Source organism: Rhynchophorus ferrugineus, unplaced genomic scaffold, assembly GCF_030347505.1.
Source record: "Rhynchophorus ferrugineus isolate W39M unplaced genomic scaffold, kcgeb_rfMv2 rfM8, whole genome shotgun sequence".
Taxonomy (NCBI): Eukaryota; Metazoa; Arthropoda; class Insecta; order Coleoptera; family Curculionidae; genus Rhynchophorus; species Rhynchophorus ferrugineus.
In genome coordinates this window covers 20,965,358-20,989,076 of record NW_027472587.1, presented here as the reverse complement: position 1 = coordinate 20,989,076, position 23,719 = coordinate 20,965,358, and the positions used below count along the sequence as shown (strand labels likewise).

Sequence of the window (23,719 nt, the reverse complement as noted above, 5' to 3'; positions counted from 1 at the left end):
TGTGGAAAAAAGTTCGCAAAAGAGAGGAATAAGTTTTAATGATATATTATATATCACGTATCATTGTGAAGTTATTCTTTTTAGACTGCTGTGAGAGAAATATGATGAACGATAAGGTGATCAATATTTATCAAGCGGTTCAAGGCGATCCCCCGTATAGTTGAGCACTTTTCAACCCGACCTGGTACCATCCGCTACCTTTACATAGTTGCCTAATTATATAACGACAGAAGTACGAGCCGGTACAGTTAGGTCGCGTTCCAGCCAGCCGGCCCGCCATTGGTCGCCTTCACCAGGTAACCGGTCGACTTCAGTCGTCGTCGAGTCGTCACGTCAGTCGCGTCGTTACCTGCGCGGTACCCCACACCTGAGGACTGTACCCTCCCCGCAACCCGCACGCGCGCCTACCCGTCCAGCCCCCGTGTCAACCACCCCCCGCCCCGAACGACCGGACGGCGGAAGGCCGCTTCATCCACGTGCCCCCCGATCGCCGGGAGTCCCCCCAGGAGCGCCAGGACCGGCGTCGTCTCCGTCGAGGCTCCGGGTCTCACCTGGAGCGACAGGTTGTTGTTGTAGTGGTGTCTCACGTGGCAAGATGGCCGCCGTTGTTGTTGCTGCTGTCGTCGTCGCCGTCGTCGCGACCGAGATCGGCGTTCCGTGTTGTTGTTGTTAACCGTGTGTTGTTCGGGTGACCCATGAGCATCAAAGGGTTGAATATGGCGGGGCCGCAGCACGTGTGCGTGCTCTACCTGACTACAGCGGGCCTGCAGGGCCCCATGATGGGCTCGGACGAGCAGGAAATCGTGCTGCTGATATATGTGATCGTGGACGTTATCCAGAATAAGGTAAGCGGGTCCCCGTACGGCCGTGCGTTCACACCTGAGATATTCGCGTTTTGGAGGTTAGGTTACCTGAGATGCTTCTTTTTCGCTTGTAAATAACGGAAATCGCGGTTTTTGGGTGGATTTTCGCACCAATTGTATTGGAGATATCATTCTAGGCATTATAACTAATTACATATGTAATAAAACTTTGTTTTTTTTGATTATATACTTGATTATTTACTCTTAATTTAGTGTAAAGCCCAATTAGAACACGTCCTTCGCCAAAAATAATACTCTTAAAACATATAGTGATATATTTTGCTTCTATTTTACATTTATAAACGATTTCTATAAGAGCAAACTTTATATTTCACCTGTTGAATTCGATATAAATAGGTTATGTTACCTGAGATGCTTCTTTTTCGCTTGTAAATAACGGAAATCGCGGTTTTTGGGTGGATTTTCGCACCAATTTTATTGGAGATATCATTCTATTCATTATAACTAATTACATATGTACTAAAACTTTTTTTTTGTTGATCATATACCTGATTATTTACTCTTAATTTAGTGTAAAGCTCAATTAGAACATGTCCTTCGCCAAAAATAATACTCTTAAAACATATAGTGATATATATTGCATCTGTTTTACGTTTATAAACGATTTCTGTAAGAGCAAACTTTATATTTCACCTGTTGAATTCGATATAAATAGGTTATATTACCTGAGATGCTTCTTTTTCGCTTGTAAATAACGGAAATCGCGGTTTTTGGGTGGATTTTCGCACCAATTGTATTGGAGATATCATTCTAGGCATTATAACTAATTACATATGTAATAAAACTTTGTTTTTTTGATTATATACTTGATTATTTACTCTTAATTTAGTGTAAAGCCCAATTAGAACACGTCCTTCGCCAAAAATAATACTCTTAAAACATATAGTGATATATTTTGCTTCTATTTTACATTTATAAACGATTTCTATAAGAGCAAACTTTATATTTCACCTGTTGAATTCGATATAAATAGGTTATGTTACCTGAGATGCTTCTTTTTCGCTTGTAAATAACGGAAATCGCGGTTTTTGGGTGGATTTTCGCACCAATTTTATTGGAGATATCATTCTAGGCATTATAACTAATTACATATGTAATAAAACTTTGTTTTTTTGATTATATACTTGATTATTTACTCTTAATTTAGTGTAAAGCCCAGTTAGAACACGTCCTTCGCCAAAAATAATACTCTTAAAACATATAGTGATATATTTTGCATCTGGTTTACGTTTATAAACGATTTCTATAACAGCAAACTTTATTTCTCACCTGTTGAGTTCGATAAAAATAGGTTATGTTACCTGAGAACGTTATATGTTACTGCAGCGATGGATTTTCGCTTTTGAATTCTAATTTTATTTTACTTAAAATGTCAATTTACTTGAAAACACCACTTTCAAATTCAATAATTTCGTGGTAAATATTGCTTTTTCGTCATATAAACTCGACAAAGTACACTCCAAGGTATAATGGTTAATTAAAAACATTTTCCTGTCAAAAATAATGAACGTATATTTTAATGAATCTATATTTTAATCTGTCTTACGTATAATTAATACTATTATATCCAAATTTGATGATTTTCACGACTATATTAAGGGTAAACGTTATTTCTCGCCTGTTGAATTCGAGATAAATAGGTTATGTTATCTCAGTACGTTGTATCTTGATGTAGCAAGGGATTCTCGCATTTATAAGCAAATTTTCTCATTGATATTACTTAAAATGTAAATGTACGTGAAAAAGGTACTAGTAAATTCAACAATTCCATGTTAAATATTGTTTTTTCATCATATGAGCTCGTCAAAGTCCACTCCAATGTATAAAGGTCAATTAAAACAATTTTCCCTTGAAAAATAACGATGTGTGTATATATTTTAATCTATTTTACATATATTTAACATCTTTACGTCCGAGTTTGATGATTTTTACGAATATACTAACAGTAAACACTATTTGTCACCTGTTGAATTCAAAATAAATAGGTTATGTTACCTGGGGACGTTGTTTCTTGCTCTGCTAACGGGTTCTTGCTTTTATCGAATGTTTTGGAGGATTTTATTTTAAAAACCAACTAACCGTTATGTATTAATAGGAAAATACATTTTATTATATAGATATTTATTTTTTTATAATTTAAATTCGATAAAAATCATTATCTTCGCTAAATATTCATTAGAACGATTTTTATAACAAAAATATTTAGTCTTATGATATTTTCACAGAATGTACGTATAAGTAGTTAAACTTGATGATTTTTCAGTACTTTCATAACAGTTAATCACATTTTTAACTTCGTAAAATAATAATAAACAGGTTATATCAAGGGAAGTTTTTATGTCCTTACGAAGTAAATGTTTTTTTAAAAATCTATTTACAGGAAAATATCAATAAAATTCATACTATTATGTCCGAATTTGATCATTTCTGACTACCTCGATAGTAAACAAGATTTATCTCTTGTCGAGTTCAGAATAAATAGGTTTCTTACCTGAGGATACGTTTTTTCTTGTTAAACTGAAATAATTCGCATTTATTATTACCTAAATTTGCTTTTAAAGCGAAACGTCTATAGTATTTTTACCGAAAACTCCAATTTACGCATATAGATCGAAAATAAAACCAAAACTTTCGAAATAATTTCTTTGTCATAGGTTAGTTAGGATATTTCTTCAATCAAAAGTAATAATCTCCAAGAATATTGTGAGTAAATAACATTATCTTGTATGACACTGAGTATATTCAGCAATGAAATTCCTTTTTAACCTGTTGTATTTAGAATAAATAGGTTATGCGGTCTGAGATTGTCATCCCTATTTGTAAAAACCTAAAGTAATTAATAATATTACTCTGGAAACTGATTCAGATCAAAGTCTCACTAGTAAAATCCGATTTATCACGATTAAGTTCGCTTTTTCATTATTTCGACGCAATAGAAATCATTCCGATGATAAATAATGGGTTAAAAATCACCTTAAATAGAAATAATACTTTATTTTACATAAAATTATATCAACATAACAACTTTTACAACTAGTCTAACAGTAAACAACTTCTTACATCTGCTGTATTCAAAATAATTAGGTTATAACGCTTCTTTCTAAATATATTCTGCTGTTTACTATATTTTTTTGGTGTAAAATACGTTTTTTATGTAAATATTACCAACAAATATTAAAGTTAAATATTGTTATTTCTTCATTATTTTTATTTGAACGGGACGATTATCTAAATAACACATTTTGTTAAAAGCAAATCTAATTAAACGAATATTATGTCTTATTTTACCTACCATTAACAGTAGACTTCACGAGATTGGACCGTTTACAACAGTCCCAACCATTAAAAATACAGTTCCACGTAGATAGTTTCCTTACAGTACAAAATCGTTTAATTTACACTAAATATAAAATAACATTTCGAAGTGTCATCTTGATACAAAAATAAGTTTTTCTTTACTTTTATTTCGTTTAAAATAAATAGGTTATGTTAATCAATGTTGGTTTGTTCTAGTTTTATTAAGAATTTGTACAAGTTTGTATAGTAATGTCATTGAAAAACTATTTCGAATGTCAGTGTTGCTAATTTCATGTAATAAAAGTTGCATAATGTCTGTCCGAGGTTAAAATCTGACAATTTTTGTGTAATTTCAAATATTTTTAAAATAATGTCGATTTGTACAAATATACACAAATTTATCCAATAATTTCATTGAAATAACTGTTTTAACATTAATTCTATATCATAAATAATATGCAAAGGGTGTTTATTTTGTTATAAGAACTATGATAGCTTATTTTAAACAAATTGATAATGTCAAAAATTGACAGGTCTCAGTGTCACTGTGACAGATAAGTTTTTATTGAATTTTATTTAAGTATTTCATCAATGAAAAGCTATCAGTGGCTAATATTTAACGAAAAAAACTAATGTTGATAACATTATAACTTGATATATGAACGTATCGATATAAAATCGGCATTTCTATGTTTATACGCATGATTCTATTGTTTTTTTTGTTGTAACGAATCGCAGCTTTCACAAAATAGACAATTATGGAAAGTTCTGACTATCCCCAGCAGAGGGATCGACGACCTAATACAAACGACCTCATCCAAAATGTATTCGCCGAAGTTTGGGATTTTCGAGTTTAGACTTTAAGACAGTTGTGTCTCTGTTTCGGCTGGGGACCGTTAGATTCAAGTTCATATCTAGTATAACCAGTTCTAAAACGTCTATGGTTTTGCGTTTAATACTGTAAGTTTTACGGGTTGAATGTTGAATTTAGTAAAAATCCGCACGATAAAAAATTGAAAAAAATGCGCCTGTGAATGACAACTAAGATTAGCAAAATGAAATTTGTTGTAGAATGATTTCTGAATATTGTTTTTAGCTCTTATAACCAGAAAACCAACAATAAAATAGTCGTAAAACATATTTTAATCTATTTCGGATGTATTTTACGTTTATTGATGCGTTTTATTACAGTAAATATTATTTCTCACCTGTTGGATTCGTCAAAAATAGGTTATGTTACCTGAGGACGTTGTATATTGCTGTAATAACGGAATTTCGCTTGACCGATCAAATTTTCTCAATGATTTTACTTAAAATGTCACTTTACATGAAAAATGTACTAGTATATTCGATAATATCGCGTTAAATATGTTTTTTTCATCATATAAACTCGACAAAGTACACTCCAATGTATAAAGGTTAATTAGAACCATTTTTTTCAGTAAAAAATAATGAACTCTATGTATATTTTAATTAACTTAACATATAATTAACATATTTGATGAATTTTGATGATTATACTAGCGGTAAACGTTATTTTTGAGCTGTTGAATTCGAGATTAAGTAGGTTATGTCACTTGAGGGCGTTATATCTTGCTGTAGCAACGAATTTTCGCTTGACCAATCAAATTTTCTTTGTGATTTTAATTAAAATATCACTTTACATGAAAAATGTACTAGTAAATTGGATAATATCGCGTTAAATATGTTTTTTCGTCATATAAACTCGACAAAGTACACTCCAATGTATAAAGGTTCATTAGAACCATTTTTTCAGTAAAAAATAATGAACTCTATGTATATTTTAATCAATTTAACATATAATTAACATATTTGATGGATTTTCACGATCATACTAGGGGTAAACGTTATTTTTCACCTGTTGAATTGGAGATTAAGTAGGTTATGTCCCTTGAGGGCATTATATCTTGCTGTAGCAACGAATTTTCGCTTGACCAATCAAATTTTCTTTGTGATTTTAATTAAAATATAATTTTACATGAAAAATGTACTAGTAAATTGGATAATATCGCGTTTTTTTCGTCATATAAACTCGACAAAGTACACTGCAATGTATAAAGGTTAATTAGAACTATTTTTTCCGTAAAAAATAATGAACTCTATGTATAATTTAATCAATTTAACATATAATTAACATATTTGATGAATTTTCATGATTATACTAGCGGTAAACGTTATTTTTGAGCTGTTGAATTCGAGATTAAGTAGGTTATGTCACTTGAGGGCGTTATATCTTGCTGTAGCAACGAATTTTCCCTTGACCAATAAAATTTTCTCAGTGATTTTAATTAAAATGTCACTTTACATGAAAAATGTACTAGTAAATTGGATAATATCGCGTTAAATATGTTTTTTCGTCATATAAACTCGTCAAAGTACACTCCAATTTATAAAGGTTCATTAGAACCATTTTTTCCGTAAAAAATAATGAACTCTATGTATATTTTAATTAATTTAACACATAATTAACATATTTGATCAATTTTCGCGATTATACTAGCGGTGAACATTATTTTTGACCTGTCGAATTCGAGATTGAATGAGTTATGTTACTTGAGGTCATTATATCCTGCTATAGCAACGAATTTTCGCTTGACCAATCCAATTTCGTCAGTGATTTTACTTAAAATATCAATTTGCATAAAAACTATACCAGAAAAATCGACAATCTCGTGTTGAATATTGATTCTTGTCATATAAACTCGACAAAGTACACTGCAATGTATGAAGGTTAATAAGAACCATTTTTCCGTAAAAAATAATGAAGTTTATGTATATTTTAATCAATTTAACGTATAATTAATACTATTATGTCCAAACTCGATGAATTTTTACCACTGTACTAACTACTATATTGTTGAATTCGAAATAAATAGGTTATGTTATCTGAGTATGCTTCTTTTTGTACTTCTAGAGGAATATTCGCACTAATTCGAATTCGAATTTACTGGAAATATTATATTAAGTGGCGTAAATAATAAAATATGTAAACATTGTTTTTTTCTACAGATCAACTATAAAAATCACTTAGAGATCTCCTGTCAATAGCATGTCTATTGGCAGGAGATGGACAATAGACATAATATGTCTATTGGCAGTTTTTGTAAGCACTAACAATATTTCCGATCGGTTGCATTCGAAATAAATAGATTACCCTATATTTTCTAACTTTTTGATGTTATTTGCAATTTCTTCTTCTTAATTATATCCAGGCTTACTTCTCGTTTTACCGATATTTTGATATAAAGTAACTTAATTCGCCGACGTTGATTAAAACAAACGAAACTCGTATATTTTCATTTCTTTGGAATTTCGAAAAATCAACTAGCAGTTCTGATTTTAAACCCACGTCATCCATTCAGAACTCCGTGAAAAGTTCGGCTCGCTATATTCCTCAATGTCAATGGTTCGTAATTGAGCATCTCGTGACTAGAGGGCGTGTTATCAGCTCGCAACGCCTACTTGTTCATTGGCCATTCGAGATCATTAATTTTACGGCCTGGTCTCTACGGTTTTTTGTGTGTTTTTTAACAAATTATGAATGTTAGACCTCGTGGGAGTCTTGCACTGTGATTTTGGCCCAGTAAAACAGAGCGATCATAGGAATTAATCCATCGAGCTGGCTGCAAAATGACTTTTCCGGACTCTGACTGGTTGCCGGAAGTGTTTTTTTGTTCCCCACCAGTTGTCCACCTGTGGCGTAACACAGAAAAGCCCTCGAAGCTTGACCGTATTGTTAATTAAGCTTTTAAGGTGGTTCGTTCGACAGTGTGGAACAATTTACTTCAATAAAAAAATGTACAATTGTTGCAGGGTATCATGGTATGTTACTGGTGTTGTTGTATGTTGTTTGAACCGTCTTTCAGTGGTAAATATCAGAGGAAACCTCAGCATCATTGGAAATATCGCCATACTGATTTTTAGTTGTTGTTCAGTGGTGAAGACTTTGAATTAAATTATCTCCAAATACCAAATTTGGGACGTTACGTAAACATATTTAAACTGTATTTTTAATGTATTTATTACATTGTTACTAGTCGTTGCTGATTTAAATTCTTTTCAAATGTTCAAAGTTCTTGAATTAATTTAATAAGATTTAAAACTTAACCGAGGTATATATCTAGGAGGACCTATTGGCCCTATCTTAGTCTTAGAAGATCTCAGTGTAAGTAATGAGACCTATAGTGCTGCTCTCTTGCTGCTCTTACAAAGCCAATATGAACATACGTCATTAAAAAATGAGATACAGCAAGCAACAGCAATATAGAAATATTGAAAAAAGATCTAAAGGCATATGGTCTCAACACTCTTCAAAGTATCAGCAACAGGATCTCTCTGAAGAGTATATAATGTAGGAAGGTTCGTCGGGTCGGTCAGTCGGTCGAAATGTGTGGCTGCCGCTGCGATTATTTGTCATAACACTCACTACTATTTTTGGAAGGAATTTGCACGGGAACTAAAAACACTGATTGAATCAAAGTTGTTTATTTTAACTTACGATTGATACATGTGGTCGATGGAAGAATTGACGGGATATTAGGTTAAGTCGAGGAAGTACGGTAGCGCTGTGGAAGTGGTACTGTTACAGGGGGACGGTGATAAGACAAAGAGAGCGAGACGTCGTCCTGATGGTCTTTTATACCCTGGAACTGCATGGTACCAATCCACCGGCGTTGCCAACCTTTGTAGTTGTTGATGGTGAATTGGTGGTGGCCTAAAGGGTCGTGGCGGTCGCCACAATAATAAGAGGACAATAGCACGTCAGGCTCAAAAGGTGCGATATTCCCAGTCCCAGCATCAGCTTCCTGTAGAAGGATGGGATCTCCACCCACAGATCGAAACTATCTCATTAAAAAAATAAAATGAACAAACATTTTAGAAGATTGAGAGAGATTTCCATGGGGCAGAACAGACAAAGGAAAAAAAGCGAGTAAACAACTTGGTTTTAAACATCCAACAACTTACGATCACCTAAAACCAACATTACCGTAAGAATTTGCAACTATCCAACAATGAGCGACTATTAATAGACCAAAGAGTGATATATAGCGGCTAGATGAGTCAGATTAAACCACAACATCCTTGCTGTTTTAATGATCGTATATAAATTAATAAATACTGTCGCGGTTTCTCTCTTGTGTCTTGTGTATTTCCGGTTAAGGTTCGGATCTTCCGGGACGATATTTCCTGCGGTGGCGTTTAATTCGAATCGACTCACTAATGGGTAACTCAGAGGCGTCCTGATGTTTCTTGGTACGGCGTATAACGTACATAGTCTGCGGTTATTGTACAGGTTATTGATAAGCATTTAAAATGCAGTTTCAAATCTTTAGAAGTACGGAATATATCAGTTTTAGTGATATAAATAAATATAATGCGTCATTGTGAATTCAAAACCAACTTATAGGGGATATACCAGTCATTGTACTATATCACTTTATTAACACGTTCACTACCGATCTGGGATCAAGTACAAATACTCAAAATACATACCAAAATATATATAAAGCTCAAATACTTACCCGACTACGTTTTTTCTGATTACAACAATAAAATATTCCTGTTTATTTATTGTGTATTTTTGTTGTTGTTGTTGTATTTATTTGTTTATTTAAATTTTATTGCCGATGTGCGCAGAACGCGCCAGCGCGTGGCAGTTGAAAATGTACAGAATAGGAAAATACGTTGTTGATTAGAAGATATAATTTAATATACCATAACAAAATCACTACATAGTATAAAACAAAGTCGCCTTTTCTGCCCCTATATCCCTATGTGCGCTTAAATCTTTAAAACTACGCAACGGATTTTGATGCGGTTTTTTTCAATAGATAGAGTGATTCAAGAGGAAGGTTTATATGTATAATACACGCATAATATACTAAGGCAACATTGCTAATTTTAGAGGTTTCTAACGTGATGTCGTAAATTAACCTATTTTTTTAGGCTTATTTAGCAATTAGCAAAAACGCTGCCTAACCCTACGAGTTAGATCAAATTAATGTACTACAGTATTGTACACCATAAAAAGGTCTACAAAAAAGTCCGCGATGGTATATGTTTATCTTTTAGGGATAACCCACATTAACCATTTTTATTGTTTACTTTTTACGTGAGAAAATGGCTTATTTGCGAAGCTATTTTAAGCAATACGGCATTAATCCTTATCGAATTAAGTACCTTAAATACAGTGTGCAATTAATATAGATCAACATGGTTCCTTACAGCATGTAAATTAAAACAAATATTTTCGGATATATTACAAATTTAAAATTTGCGTTTAAACATGTGTAATGTAATAAAAATTGTATGAATTTAGATATTCCAAAGATAGCAGGAAATCTTCATAGTAAGTATAGGGGAAGAGGAATTGTTTTACTCCAAATTTAATGCGTGCAGGCCAAGGGCAGTAATGAATGAACCAAAAATACTGGATCGATTTTAATCATGTTTTCATTGAGTGACATAGGCATATATATTTTATGCCCGTGCAAAGTCGGAGCGGGCCGCTATGTTTTTATATACAACGTTCATATTTTTTCTGTAGTGTATTTAATTTAGTATCAGCATTGCACCCGTGCGAAGCCGGGGCGGGTCGCTAGTTTTATATATATAATGGGAATGAATCAACTACTAAAATAAGATAAAAACATATTCAGCAGAACAATGAGAAAAAAAAACTAAGTAAATGTCACTACGAACAAACAAAATATCTACACAAGTAAACTGAGAAGTCAATAGAAATAAATGAACGGTCATAAGATAATAAAAATTTTCATTAAAACTCACAAAATAAATAAAAACCATATTCAGATAAATCATAAGAGGTCACTCATGACTAATTTTTGCGCAGTCTAAACACTAGCCAGGATATCCAGGACATGCACTGCATACATAAATAGTGCCTTTTCTTTTTTTTGTAAATAACAATTTTTACATTGCTTTCTTATTATCTTTCCTGCTTTCTTCTCCTCTCGTATTTTCAAAACATGTTCGCTGATAACCGCTCTGGAAGTAGGTTTGGATAGAGGTTTTAGTAACCTTTTTATGACGGACTAACGAAAGTCGTAAATTGGAATACAATTGTCTGAATATTTCTTGTAAAGTTAGGGCACGTTTTATATCTATTTTTCTACTTTTGGACGAGAGGGCCCTGATATATCGATATTTTTACCGCCATATGCAATTCTGTAATAACAGGTCAATTGAGAAGTTCCCGGCCGGACGCACAGGTGGCGCTATTAGAATTAAGTGCATATGTTTTTAGTTAGCCCTAACTCTCGAAAGATGTGTGTATAAATTTGACAGCCGTCGGATCATTAGTTTGTGAATTATAGCAATTTGAGTGAAGCAACTTTTGTTGTTGTGAAAAAATGAACAAAAGGAATTTCGCGTGTTGATAAAATATTAGTAAATAATATTATAAGTATAGAAAAAATACTGTTGAAGCGAACACTTGGTTTGATGCCAAGTTTCCGGACACTACCCCAGGAAAATCAACCATCAAGGATTGGTATGCTAAGTAGGCGTGGTGAAATGAGTACCGAAGACGGTGAACGCAGTGGACGCCCAAAAGAAAACATTTAAAATAATCCACAAAATGTTTTTGAATAACTACATTCTAAAGATATCAACTGAACGTGTACATAATATCATTCACGAATATTTGGGTATGAGAAAGCTCTATGCAAAGCGGGTGCCGCGCGAGCTCACTTTTGACCAAAAACAACGACGGTTGTTGATGATTCGGAGCAGTGTTTGAAAATGATCAAGTGTAATAAACCCGCGTTTTGCGTTGATATGTGACAACGGATGAAACAGTCATCAGAGTGGACTGCACACGATGAACCCGCTCCAAAACGTGGGAAATCGCAACAGTCGGCTGGCAAAGTTATGGCGTCTGTATTTTGGGATGCGCATGGAATAATTTTCATTGACTACCTTGAAAAAGGAACGGCGACTATTACATAGCGTTATTGAGCGGTTTTAGGGACGAAGTCGGCGAAAAACGGCCGCATTTTAAGAAAAATAAAGTGCTGTTTATTCAAGACAATGCACCGTGTAAGAACTCCATGAATTGGGCTTCGAATTGCTTCCTCATCCACCGTATTCTCCAGATCTGGCCCCCTGCGACTATTTCCTGTTCTCAGATCTCAAAAGAATGCTCGCTGGGAAAACATTTTCGTCGAGTGAAGAGGTGATCACCGCAAATGAGGCCTATTTTGAAGCAAAGGACAAATCGTACTACAAAAATGGTATTGAAAAGCTGGAGGGTCGGTGTAATCAGTGTATCACCCTTGAAGAGAATTATGTTGAATAAAGAAAACCAAATTTTGCCAAAAAAATGTGTTTTACTATGGTAGGCCGGGGACTTTTCAATTGACCCGTTACATATGAATCAAACTGTACGGTCACACTGACAATGCTGAACTAAATACAGGGCCTAGAAAGACTACTGCACAAATAACACGCTGAAGAGTACTTGGCGTCTAATACAGAGGACTTGGCTTCACATTACGGGCTAGCGCGTTATTGGCAGCGAACGTGCTAAGCATTTAATTAACATAAATATTGTCTTTTTCGTCAGTATAACTTTGTTCAATTTAACCTTATAGGGAAAAAACTTGAAAATAGTAACTAAAAAATGCTGTGCCAGCTCATTAAGCATTAAATTTTACTAAAATGACGTATCTTTTGTGACTGCAATCTCTGTTGATTTAGATTAAATTAGGAAAAAGTGTACAAAGTAGATAACTTCAATAAAAGTGTCTAAAAATGAAGTTGACATTTCGACACTATATTACCACCTCTTTCAACGTCCAATTTTAAATATATCCTGATATGTTTAACAGAGTATTTTAGCTTAAACCAAAGATAGAAGAAAGAGTTTATTAAATGACCGAGAATCACCATTTTTTGTGAATAGAAACCGAAACATTTTCTTTAAAAAAAATATTGAGATATAGAGAGATAATAAGAGAGATCACACCATGTCAATATTGTTCAAGTCCAACATTGTAATCCTGTAATTATTGAAATTGTTTTTCAGATATTAGTGACAATTTAACCTATAGTTTTGAATAAGAGTTTAATTATATTCATAACATCTAAAATTCTGCAAATTATTCAATAATTCTATCACTACATCATTAAGAATATAGTTTTGTATAAAGACTAAAAATATTTTCAGATAATCTTAGGTTAATCCACCTTTATAAAGAAAAAGATATATAATAGGATGCTGTAAAGCACTGATGGTATATTTATAACGTCAATATTTTCTAAATAACTCGAAATTTCAAAAAAATTACTATGCCAGTTTATTAAGCGTTCAATCTGACATAAATGCTGACTTCACCACCTCATTTAGCATCGAATTTTAAATATTTCCATATAGAAATAAATTCGAAAATATCTAAAAAGCTGAAGAAATTATATTTTCACAATATTATGATGAAAAAAGTAAAAATAACTCCTTTTTATGAGAGTTATCAAAGACACAACACATCTAAATCTTCTAAAATAACAGATATTACATGAAAACAATGTTGTCACCATACAAAGCATTTAATTTCCTATAAATTCTGCTAGTTTCAGAAGTTATTTCTAAAATATAGTTAAATTATATAGTGAGTTTTAGTAAATTTTAGTTACCTGATTCAATTTTCCATGTTCTATCACTAATTAACCGATAAAAATAGCAAATAAATACATAAAAGTCAAAAGCTTTGCCTATAATCAACCATACAACTGATATTTACCCAATAAAATCGTTCATAATTCGATTTTCGCCCTTATGTCCACCGGAACAAGGAAAAATCTTGCGAAAAACGAAATAGAACGCCTCTGAGGACACTTGACGCTGCTCAGTTCCCACGCACGCTGCACCTAACAGTTCGCGCTGCAGCTACCGCGTGTCGATTGGTGGTCTAATTTTAAAACAAAACATCCGATTGGTGGAAGTTACCAATGACAATTAAGCAAAATTTAACCATGGGCATATGAGGTCGCTCGCGATTGGATCAATTTCATAAATAAAGAAAAGGAATGGTTTCCTACGGACGTAGAAAAACCTTTACAGCTTTTTTTTGTACTTTTACTTATAAAAATATATTTAAAAGTCAATAGGTTATTAAAAACTGGTTTGATGTCATTATATTTAATAAACGTCAGATGGGTTAATTTTTGAAACTCATAGAGGGCGGCAGTGACACACGTCAAACTTTTATTTTTCTATTAAAATAAAATTTTTTAAGGATTACTTTTCAGAATAGGTACCTTATCTATTAGTCACAGCAGAATTTTAAGAAATAATAAAAATCAGTTTTCCTTGTATAAAACCGTGATAACCTATCTGGATAAGGGGGAGACGGTAATTTGACAGGCTGGTTTAATTGTAAACTCATAGATGGAGGAAATGTGACACGACAAACCTTTTTTTTATAGAAATAAATAATTTTCCTTTAAATAGTCTTGTAGAATTTGTTCCTTTTCTATTATTTACAGTAAACTCTCAATAAGTCAGTTTTGATTATATACAATCGTTTTAATCTATCTCGATATGGGGAAGATGGGTATTTGACAGTCGATGAATAAACGTCAAATTGGTTTAATTGCAAATTCATAGATGGCGGTGATATGATACGTTAAACTGCATTTCCAGAATAGTCCTCTAGAGTTTGTTCCTTATTTACTGACTACGGCAACATCAAGAAATAATGAAAATAGTTTTTTATTATATAAAATCGTGATAACTCATAATTTTGTTGTGATTTTCATCAGCTTTTCGAGTGAAAGCGTAATTTTTTTTATAACTCTAAATATTCCATTTTTTATTTTCAAACTTAAATAATTTGACATTAATTGTACGTATTAGTTTGAATATAAATACCCTGAAGGTTAGGCAACGCAATATTGTTTTTCCAACGAGTATCTTGTGATGTAATCGACGTAACAGTTGACAACTGTCAATCGACTGACATTGTGTTATAGAAAATTGTTTGACAAACTACATTAAATTAATTTAAGATATTTATTATTAAATGTATCTATTACTTTATGGTATATAAAGAAAAATCAAGTTTTATCACTAAAAAGGCAGTAGCTATTCATTGCATAGACTTCAAACGTCATCTACTGTCAAGATAATGTACTCAAACAATAATGAATGACGTTTCCACGACAAACAAAGTACAATCCGAGACTTCTCGTGTTTTTCGCCGATGATATTTAGGAACTGACAGTTTATCTACCGCGATATTTCGATTTTTTTAACGCTAGAACGGCCAGCGACATGCAACTCGGCGGTTTCAAGGTTTTCGACGCATTCGAATGCACCGACAAAGGTTTTTTTCGTAAGTTTTAGAAAGTGTGGCGCGGCTCGGGCCAGTTCGGGTCCGGTCGCGGCCACTTTTCGTCGGCTTTTCCCCATAAAAATTGTCGTCGTCGTTGTCGGGACGAACCGAAAAGGCCCGAATTAGATTTCGACATTGCATCGATGGTAAAAAAGCGGTTTTTTTTTCTATAATGACGGTGTGAAGCAAAACAAGGTGAAGCCGCAGGTCGGATAGAGATAGGGAACAAAAAAAATGAAACGGGCTTAGAAAGGAGCCATGGGCGTACGGTATAATAATAAACCGCTTTAATTAATTAAAAAAAATACATGTGGTTTGTCAAATATAATTCTCTATAATACAACGTCAATCGATTCACAATGGTCAACCGTTACATAGATTACAGCGACACTACTATAGTTCATTCAATGAAACAGTGAACTCACGTCATTTGAATTGATGACGTCAAAACGTGACAATGTTGCCGTATCAAACACGAATTTTAGTTCATTTTGGATACGACATACAACAAAATTCTGAATCTGAATAAAAACCTTAAGATATAATTTATTTTAACATTATAGAACATCTAATAAATATATTATCGAATGACTTAATTAACTATAATTAATTACACAATTAACCATCAAGATAGAAATCAGAATATGAGGTAAATTACCTTCTTGAAATTGAGGAATTGAAAGACGAAAAGTTAGAAGACTATGACATAGAACCAGAAATGTTGTAGACAAAACTAATTTAATAGAATTAACTATAACTGCAACTGTAACTTTGATTCTCCAATGGTAGTAGGCATAGAAATTGACAATAACCTCAGTCCTAAAAAGCCTTCTGGAATTGATGATATTTCATCTGGGTTATTAAAAGAGCTGCCACGAAAAGCAATAATCATGTTGATATATATATATTCAATGCCTGTTTGAGACTAAAGCATGTTCCGGAATGTCTTAAGGTTGCTCGAATAATTACGCTTAAAACCGACAGAACAAGCTGGTTACAGGTCTAGTTCACGACTAATTGCCTATCAAAATTATTTGAGAAACTACTGTTACAACGTATAGAATCAGATTTAAAGTTTGGATTTCGTAAATTACCATTCGACAATCGACCAATTGCACAGAGTAACCGCGGTTGTGTTGAAAAGGCATTCGAATAAAAGAAATACTGCCCTGCAATATTCCTGGACGTATCACAAGCTTTTAACCGGGTATGGCATTTGGGATTAATATACAAAATGAGCAAATTGTTACCGCAGAATTACTGTCGACTACTGGGATCAAATATTTTTGAAAGAAAATTGACGGTCTCGCATGGAGGGGCATCCTCAACACTTTTACAGCCATTTCGGCTGGAGTGCCTTGGGACCACTTCTATATCTGCTCTATACTGCTGATATCCCAACAACAAAAGAAACAGTGCTTGGAACACTTGCCTATGACACAGTTATCATGGCAAAACATGTATATCTCTCTAATGCTACATAACAAGTACAAGTAGCGGCCAACAAGATCTATATGGATACTGGATACTGGAAAATACAGCTTAATATCTCCAAATCTGTCCATATTAATTTTGCGTTGCGATGAAATGACAAAAACCTATTTATATCACTTGACGGATGGCCGATTCCCTAAGCAGCATCAGATAAATACTTCGGAATATATCTCGATGGTAGGTTAAACTGGAAACATCATGTTAGACAAAAAGCAGAGCAGATTAGACTCAAAGTCGAGAAATTGTACTGGTTAGTCGGAAGATACTCTTAACTTGACGGAAAATTAAAGAGATTGGTTTATCAGTCAATGTTCTAGGCAAGAGTGAAGAAAAATGATCCCAGTCACGCCGGTAACCAGACTGGGTAAGACCGGATGTCTTCTGGGATGATTTCTAAAGTTGGTCACTCGCCAGTCGGTAGGCTTAATGCCGAGGACCGTGGTTCGGAGCCCACGTTAAACTTTAGGCTCAGTCCAGATAAACCCATAATTGGCAAATTCATATACTGATGTATTAATCCCGTAGTCGCCGTTCTTGTGTACTAACACAAGTACAATAGAACAGTAGTAAAAAATTGAATAGTATTAATTTTCAACATTATTTTTTTATTCAAAAATTAACTAAAATTTTTACTCTAATTAAACCCTCGATAAATATTATTTTATCGAAAAAAAAAACATGGAATTATAACCATTAAGCAAATACATAAAATGTTTGTGGTAATGACAACGGTATTGCCCAATTTTAACAACCCATAAAAAACATGTTATGGTCGTTGGTGGTGGGGGGCGAGAAAAAGAGAGAGACGGATACAACAAGGAGAGAGAGAGAGAGAGAGCACTGAAAATTTAGCAATGTTAATTCTACGGACACGTGTTTACGGTTAAATCGTACTAGTCCGTGGCTTTTTCGTTGTTCTTGCACAATATTTTGTTTTCGTAGCCACCTAGGCCTATTTTAAGGCAATATATATATAAATAAAATATTTTTAAACTAAATATTCATGACGTTTCAAAATTGTTTTACGTCTATTTTTATGTATTTTTCAAACAGGTTTAATGTGAATGTATGTGCGTAAATACTAGTTGGAAATACTGGGTTGTTAAATAAGTTTGTTGAGCATCATGAGTTTAACGCCATTTTTATAATGGATTCAATTCCTATCCAACCACACTAAATATGTTTTTTCTCAACGATTAGCCGGTCAAGAGAAGACTCCTTTCTGGTAAAGTTTTGATTGTGTAAATAAAGGACTCTACTGTGGACTTGAACTGTGAACAATGAACTACTGACAGACAATGCGATCAATATGATGCTAGAAACTCCTTGATCTATGTGACGCTCGCTGATACAGATATTGAGGCTTCTAGTATTCTTTATGATATATTTAGAATTATTACTGAACTATATTGTGAGCTTGATAATTAATGAAGAAACGACCAAGTATGTATTAACAACTGAAACAAGTGCAGAAGTACTTCTGTGATGCAAGAATAAAACTGACATCTAATGTTAAAGTAACAAGCCGAGTGACTAAATAATGCTTGTATAAGAGAGGAAATATCAATCATGGCCAAAAAGGCCACTCCTTTCGAACTGTTATCCGTATGACTCCAAAACGACGGTTGCGACACACCAAAATGTTATAATATTAATATACAATGTATTGTTATTTACAAGCAAACTACCAAAAAATCATAAAACTATATATAATACAAATAAATCTATGTAAGCATAAATTGGGTACATTTTTGTCAAGGTCGCGACTAGGACGACAGAGCCAGAACGTTACAAATCAGTCGAATGAAACAAATAGACCCAAAAATAGTAACTAAAAGTACGACTGAAATAGTCGATAGTAAATAGTGACAAAATCAGTTAATGTTTAGAATAAAAACTTTATTTAACATATCTACTACACCTATTTTATATTCTACTATATACACACAATTTAGCTTAATACCTACCTAAACCTGTCTATCTATTTACAATGTTAATTACTACCAAGTGATTTACTACCATTTTGAAGTCGATGCCGAGCCCAAACTAAAATAATAATATAATTTTGTTACATATACACAAAATTAAATTACGAACAATATAAATCAAAATTAATATAACTGTTTGGGTTCAGCACCGACTCGACCGTTGTTTGGTTTTGACGCCACCATCGATTGCCCAAGACTCGTCTCCAGGTAACACCGCTGTCATCCGTTTTATCATTTGTATTTTTATATTTTTATACTACTTCAATAAATAACGGTCACATAATGTAAACACCAATGTTTCATTTCGTTTTACCTCCATTCACCGAGCCATATAAAATTTTACCCTAAATGATAAATAGATTTGGATAGGTATTAAGCTAAATTGTGTGTATATAGTAGAATATAATATACGCGTAGTAAATAGGTTAAATAAGGTTTTTGTTTATTTTTATTTAGTTATTACAACGATTATTATGTATATATTTTATTTTAAAACGTTTTTTTTTTGTATTTTTTAATAATAAGTTTGATTATTTTTTAATTTTTGGTTCCTTATTTATTTCTTGAAGTAATAGTTATCCAACTGTTACTTTTTGTGTTTTTAGGGCATTGTTCAAGGACACTATTGCCATATTTGTATCGATTCAAACGCTTTTCGGAAGCAATGAGCTTACATTTTTATTCTGCCCTCAGTAATAGATCATCTTATACAGCAGTAGAAGTACGTACTTGTGCAAATACTTTATATATTTAACTTCGTCAGCTCTTGTAATGTACAAAAACACATCCACCAGTTGCATAAATTTGGTTTATTAATAAATTTTCCCATTTCTGCTTTCATTTATGCTCTAAGTTGCAGAAGTTTTATTTTCCTTTGGACTTGAATGTTGTTTAAAATATGCCATGAACATAAGGGCCTTTGTGGCTTGATTCCCATAACTTTTAACTAAAACATATCATTTTACTAATACCTTATACATTTATTTCGCGTTGTTTGCTGATAATATTTAGTATTAAATATTACCTTAACACATTTTTCAAAAAATTAAACTACTTCCTAACTACAACTATTGTAAACAGCTGTGAAATCTGTCAAGTTTTAATGCTGTTTAGAATAAACGCGTATGGGCAGTCCTGACCAATCAATACGCACGATGGGGTCCTTTTACTGTCCTTATTTAACTTCATTGTGAATTATAACTGTGTCCCGCCGACAGCCAGATCCTCCATTGCGAAACCGTTGCTGATAAAGACTAGATAACCGACAACTCGGAATGGGAACACCAAAGACTGACGGAAAAAGTCTCAAAGCCAAAGTACTGTTAGCAGCACGGTCGCAGGATAAACGTGCGCCCGAGACTGTAACTGTTAACCTGTCATTGGCGTGGCGAGAAATCTCCGCTCGACGTTATTATTGTCGAGTTGTCTTCATTTGACGCGATTTTTTCTCTATCTAAACGGCGCAGCGGCAATAAAACGAGACTGGAAATCAACAAGCGATTTCCTGTTAGGCTCCGAACCAGTTTTTCAGTGATGAAACCGCCGCGGTATCGGGGCCAGCGCTGGTATCCTTGGAGGACAGTCGATAAATGTTGAAATTTATACCACGAAATAACCAGCGGTGATCATAAAGAGCGTTTTTGATGATATGTGGTCAATGCCGAGTGTTTACGTGGCGATTTGGTCGCGAGTTTTATGACAATGGCCGTTAACTCTCGGGGGTTCCCAATCTTTCTACCAACTTGTTTTTCATTCATGTTAACACCAAAGAGTCCTTCCAATTTGATCTACAATCAAACAGATTGGTTTATCAGGCTATTTTTTTATTTATTAAAGCATTCTGGTAATATATATCCTGAATTATAAAGTACTTATTCCACAATAGACAATTTGGGTTTAACATCTATGCCACTTTTTATTATTATTTTCTTACTTGACTGAACTGGATCAAATCATAGTCTTTTGACTAAGCCATCATTATCTAAGACCCGGGGAAGTTCAACCATTGATGTGTCGATGGAGTTCTTCACTTTTATTCTTAACCTAGGCCACATGTATCCACCTGGGCTTATCATCAATCATTTCCAAACTGGATAGGTCGAAAATTTATATGTTCTGGTTCGTACTTGATTCTTTGTTGGTGATATCATTTACTTTTATTCATATCGATACGCTATCTTCATGTCCAGTATTGTATTTCGGCTATAACTATTTTTAATTCTTCGTTTGATTTTCATTGTTTCGATTTATGGTGTGCATATTTGCAGTCAGGGGTCTTAAGGAGCTAAATCAGGTGAATAGAGTGGACGGGAAATGATGCGAGCTAAATTATTATATAAGAAACTGGCGAAAAATCAACGCTGAACCTAAACAGGGTTGTCATTTCAGTATAAATAATGTTAGGTTAATGAGAATTACAGAATTCATAAAAAATTTTACGCTAAATCGAATGCTGTTATAATTATTTTAATAAAACATAAAGTCGTGAAAATTTGTGATTTTTGCCCATTCTCTATATTTTTGCTGCCATTGCCGTTCAAATAGTCGCAAATTAATGTAAATTGCAGGCATTATAAAGAATTTTACGCTGAATCGAACGGTAGTATAGCCATTTTGATCCAACCTATATTTTTTAAGTTATACAGTTAATAGTGTATTTTCGAAAAATCACTGAATTTCTGTTTATGTCATATATCTTAAAAACTATACATTCTAGAGTATTTTAACGCGGATTTTCGTTTCTTTCATGCCAAAATACATATATTTTGAGGGTTTCATCTTGATCCAAGATGTAAAAAATTTTGGCACATTTTCCATATAGTCGTGAAAATTTGCGATTTTTGCCCATTTTTAGTATTTTTACCGCCATTTCCGTTCAAATAGTTGCAGATTAATGAAAATGACAGGCATTATAAAGAATTTTACGCTGAATCGAATGGTAGTATAGTCATTTTGATCCAACCTTTATTTTTTAAGTTACACAGTGAAAAGTGTATTTTCGAAAAATCACTGAATTTCTGTTTGTCATGTATCTTAAAAACTATACATTCTAGAGTATTTTAACGCAGATTTTCGTTTCTTTCATGTTCAAAATACATATATTTTGAGGGTTTCATCTTGATCCAAGATGTAAAAAATTTTGGCACATTTTCCATATATATAGTCGTGAAAATTTGCGATTTTTGCCCATTTTTAGTATTTTTGCCGCCATATCCGTTCAAATAGTCGCAGATTAATGAAAATGACAGGCATTATAAAGAATTTTACGCTGAATCGAATGGTAGTATAGTCATTTTGATCCAACCTTTATTTTTTAAGTTACACAGTGAAAAGTGTATTTTCGAAAAATCACTGAATTTCAGTTTATGTCATATATCTTAAAAACTATACATTCTAGAGTATTTTAACGCGGATTTTCGTTTCATTTATGCCAAAATACATATATTTTGAGGGTCTCATCTTAATCCAAGATGTAAAAAATTTTGGCACTTTTTCCATATATATAGTCGTGAAAATTTGCGATTTTTGCCCATTTTTAGTATTTTTGCCGCCATTTCCGTTCAAATAGTCGCAGATTAATGAAAATTGCAGGGATTATAAAGAATTTTACGCTGAATCGAATGGTAGTATAGTCACTTTGATCCAACCTTTATTTTTTAAGTTATACAGTGAATAGTGTATTTTCGAAAAATCACTGAATTTCTGTTTATGTCATACATCTTGAAAACAGTACATTCTAGAGTATTTTAACGCAGATTTTCGTTTCTTTCATGCCAAAATACATATATTTTGAGGGTTTCATCTTGATCCAAGATGTAAAAAATTTTGGCACATTTTCCATATATATAGTCGTGAAAATTTGCGATTTTTGCCCATTTTTAGTATTTTTGCCGCCATTTCCGTTCAAATAGTCGCAGATTAATGAAAATGACAGGCATTATAAAGAATTTTACGCTGAATCGAATGGTAGTATAGTCATTTTGATCCAACCTTTATTTTTTAAGTTACACAGTGAAAAGTGTATTTTCGAAAAATCACTGAATTTCTGTTTATGTCATATATCTTAAAAACTATACATTCTAGAGTATTTTAACGCGGATTTTCGTTTCATTCATGCCTAAATACATATATTTTGAGGGTCTCATCTTGATCCAAGATGTAAAAAATTTTGGCACTTTTTCCATATATATAGTCGTGAAAATTTGCGATTTTTGCCCATTTTTAGTATTTTTGCCGCCATTTCCGTTCAAATAGTCGCAGATTAATGAAAATGACAGGCATTATAAAGAATTTTACGCTGAATCGAATGATAGTATACTAATTTTTATACAACCTTTATTTTTTAAGTTACACAATGAAAAGTGTATTTTCGAAAAATCACTGAATTTCAGTTTATGTCATATATCTTAAAAACTATACATTCTAGAGTATTTTAAAGCGGATTTTCGTTTCATTCATGCCAAAATACATATATTTTGAGGGTTTCATCTTGATCCAAGATGTAAAAAATTTTGCCATTTTTAGTATTTTTGCCGCCATTTCCGTTCAAATAGTCGCAGATTAATGAAAATGACAGGCATTATAAAGAATTTTACGCTGAATCGAATGGTAGTATAGTCATTTTGATCCAACCTTTATTTTTTAAGTTACACAGTGAAAAGTGTATTTTCGAAAAATCACT

The 23,719-nt window shown here is 33.1% G+C and overlaps 1 protein-coding gene across 2 annotated transcripts in view; it reads left to right on the top strand.

The window, feature by feature from the left end:
• The first annotated feature begins 218 nt into the window (after window positions 1–218).
• fus (epithelial splicing regulatory protein fusilli) overlaps window positions 219–23,719 on the top strand; it is a 58,708-nt gene continuing 35,207 nt past the window's right edge. The window contains exon 1 of one of the 2 annotated variants that reach the window (XM_076412936.1): window positions 219–845. In XM_076412936.1, the coding sequence (XP_076269051.1) occupies window positions 696–845 (150 nt within the window). In that variant the 5' untranslated portion in view covers window positions 219–695. The remainder of the gene's footprint in view (window positions 846–23,719) is intronic. The other variant, XM_076412935.1, reaches the window with a different exon arrangement.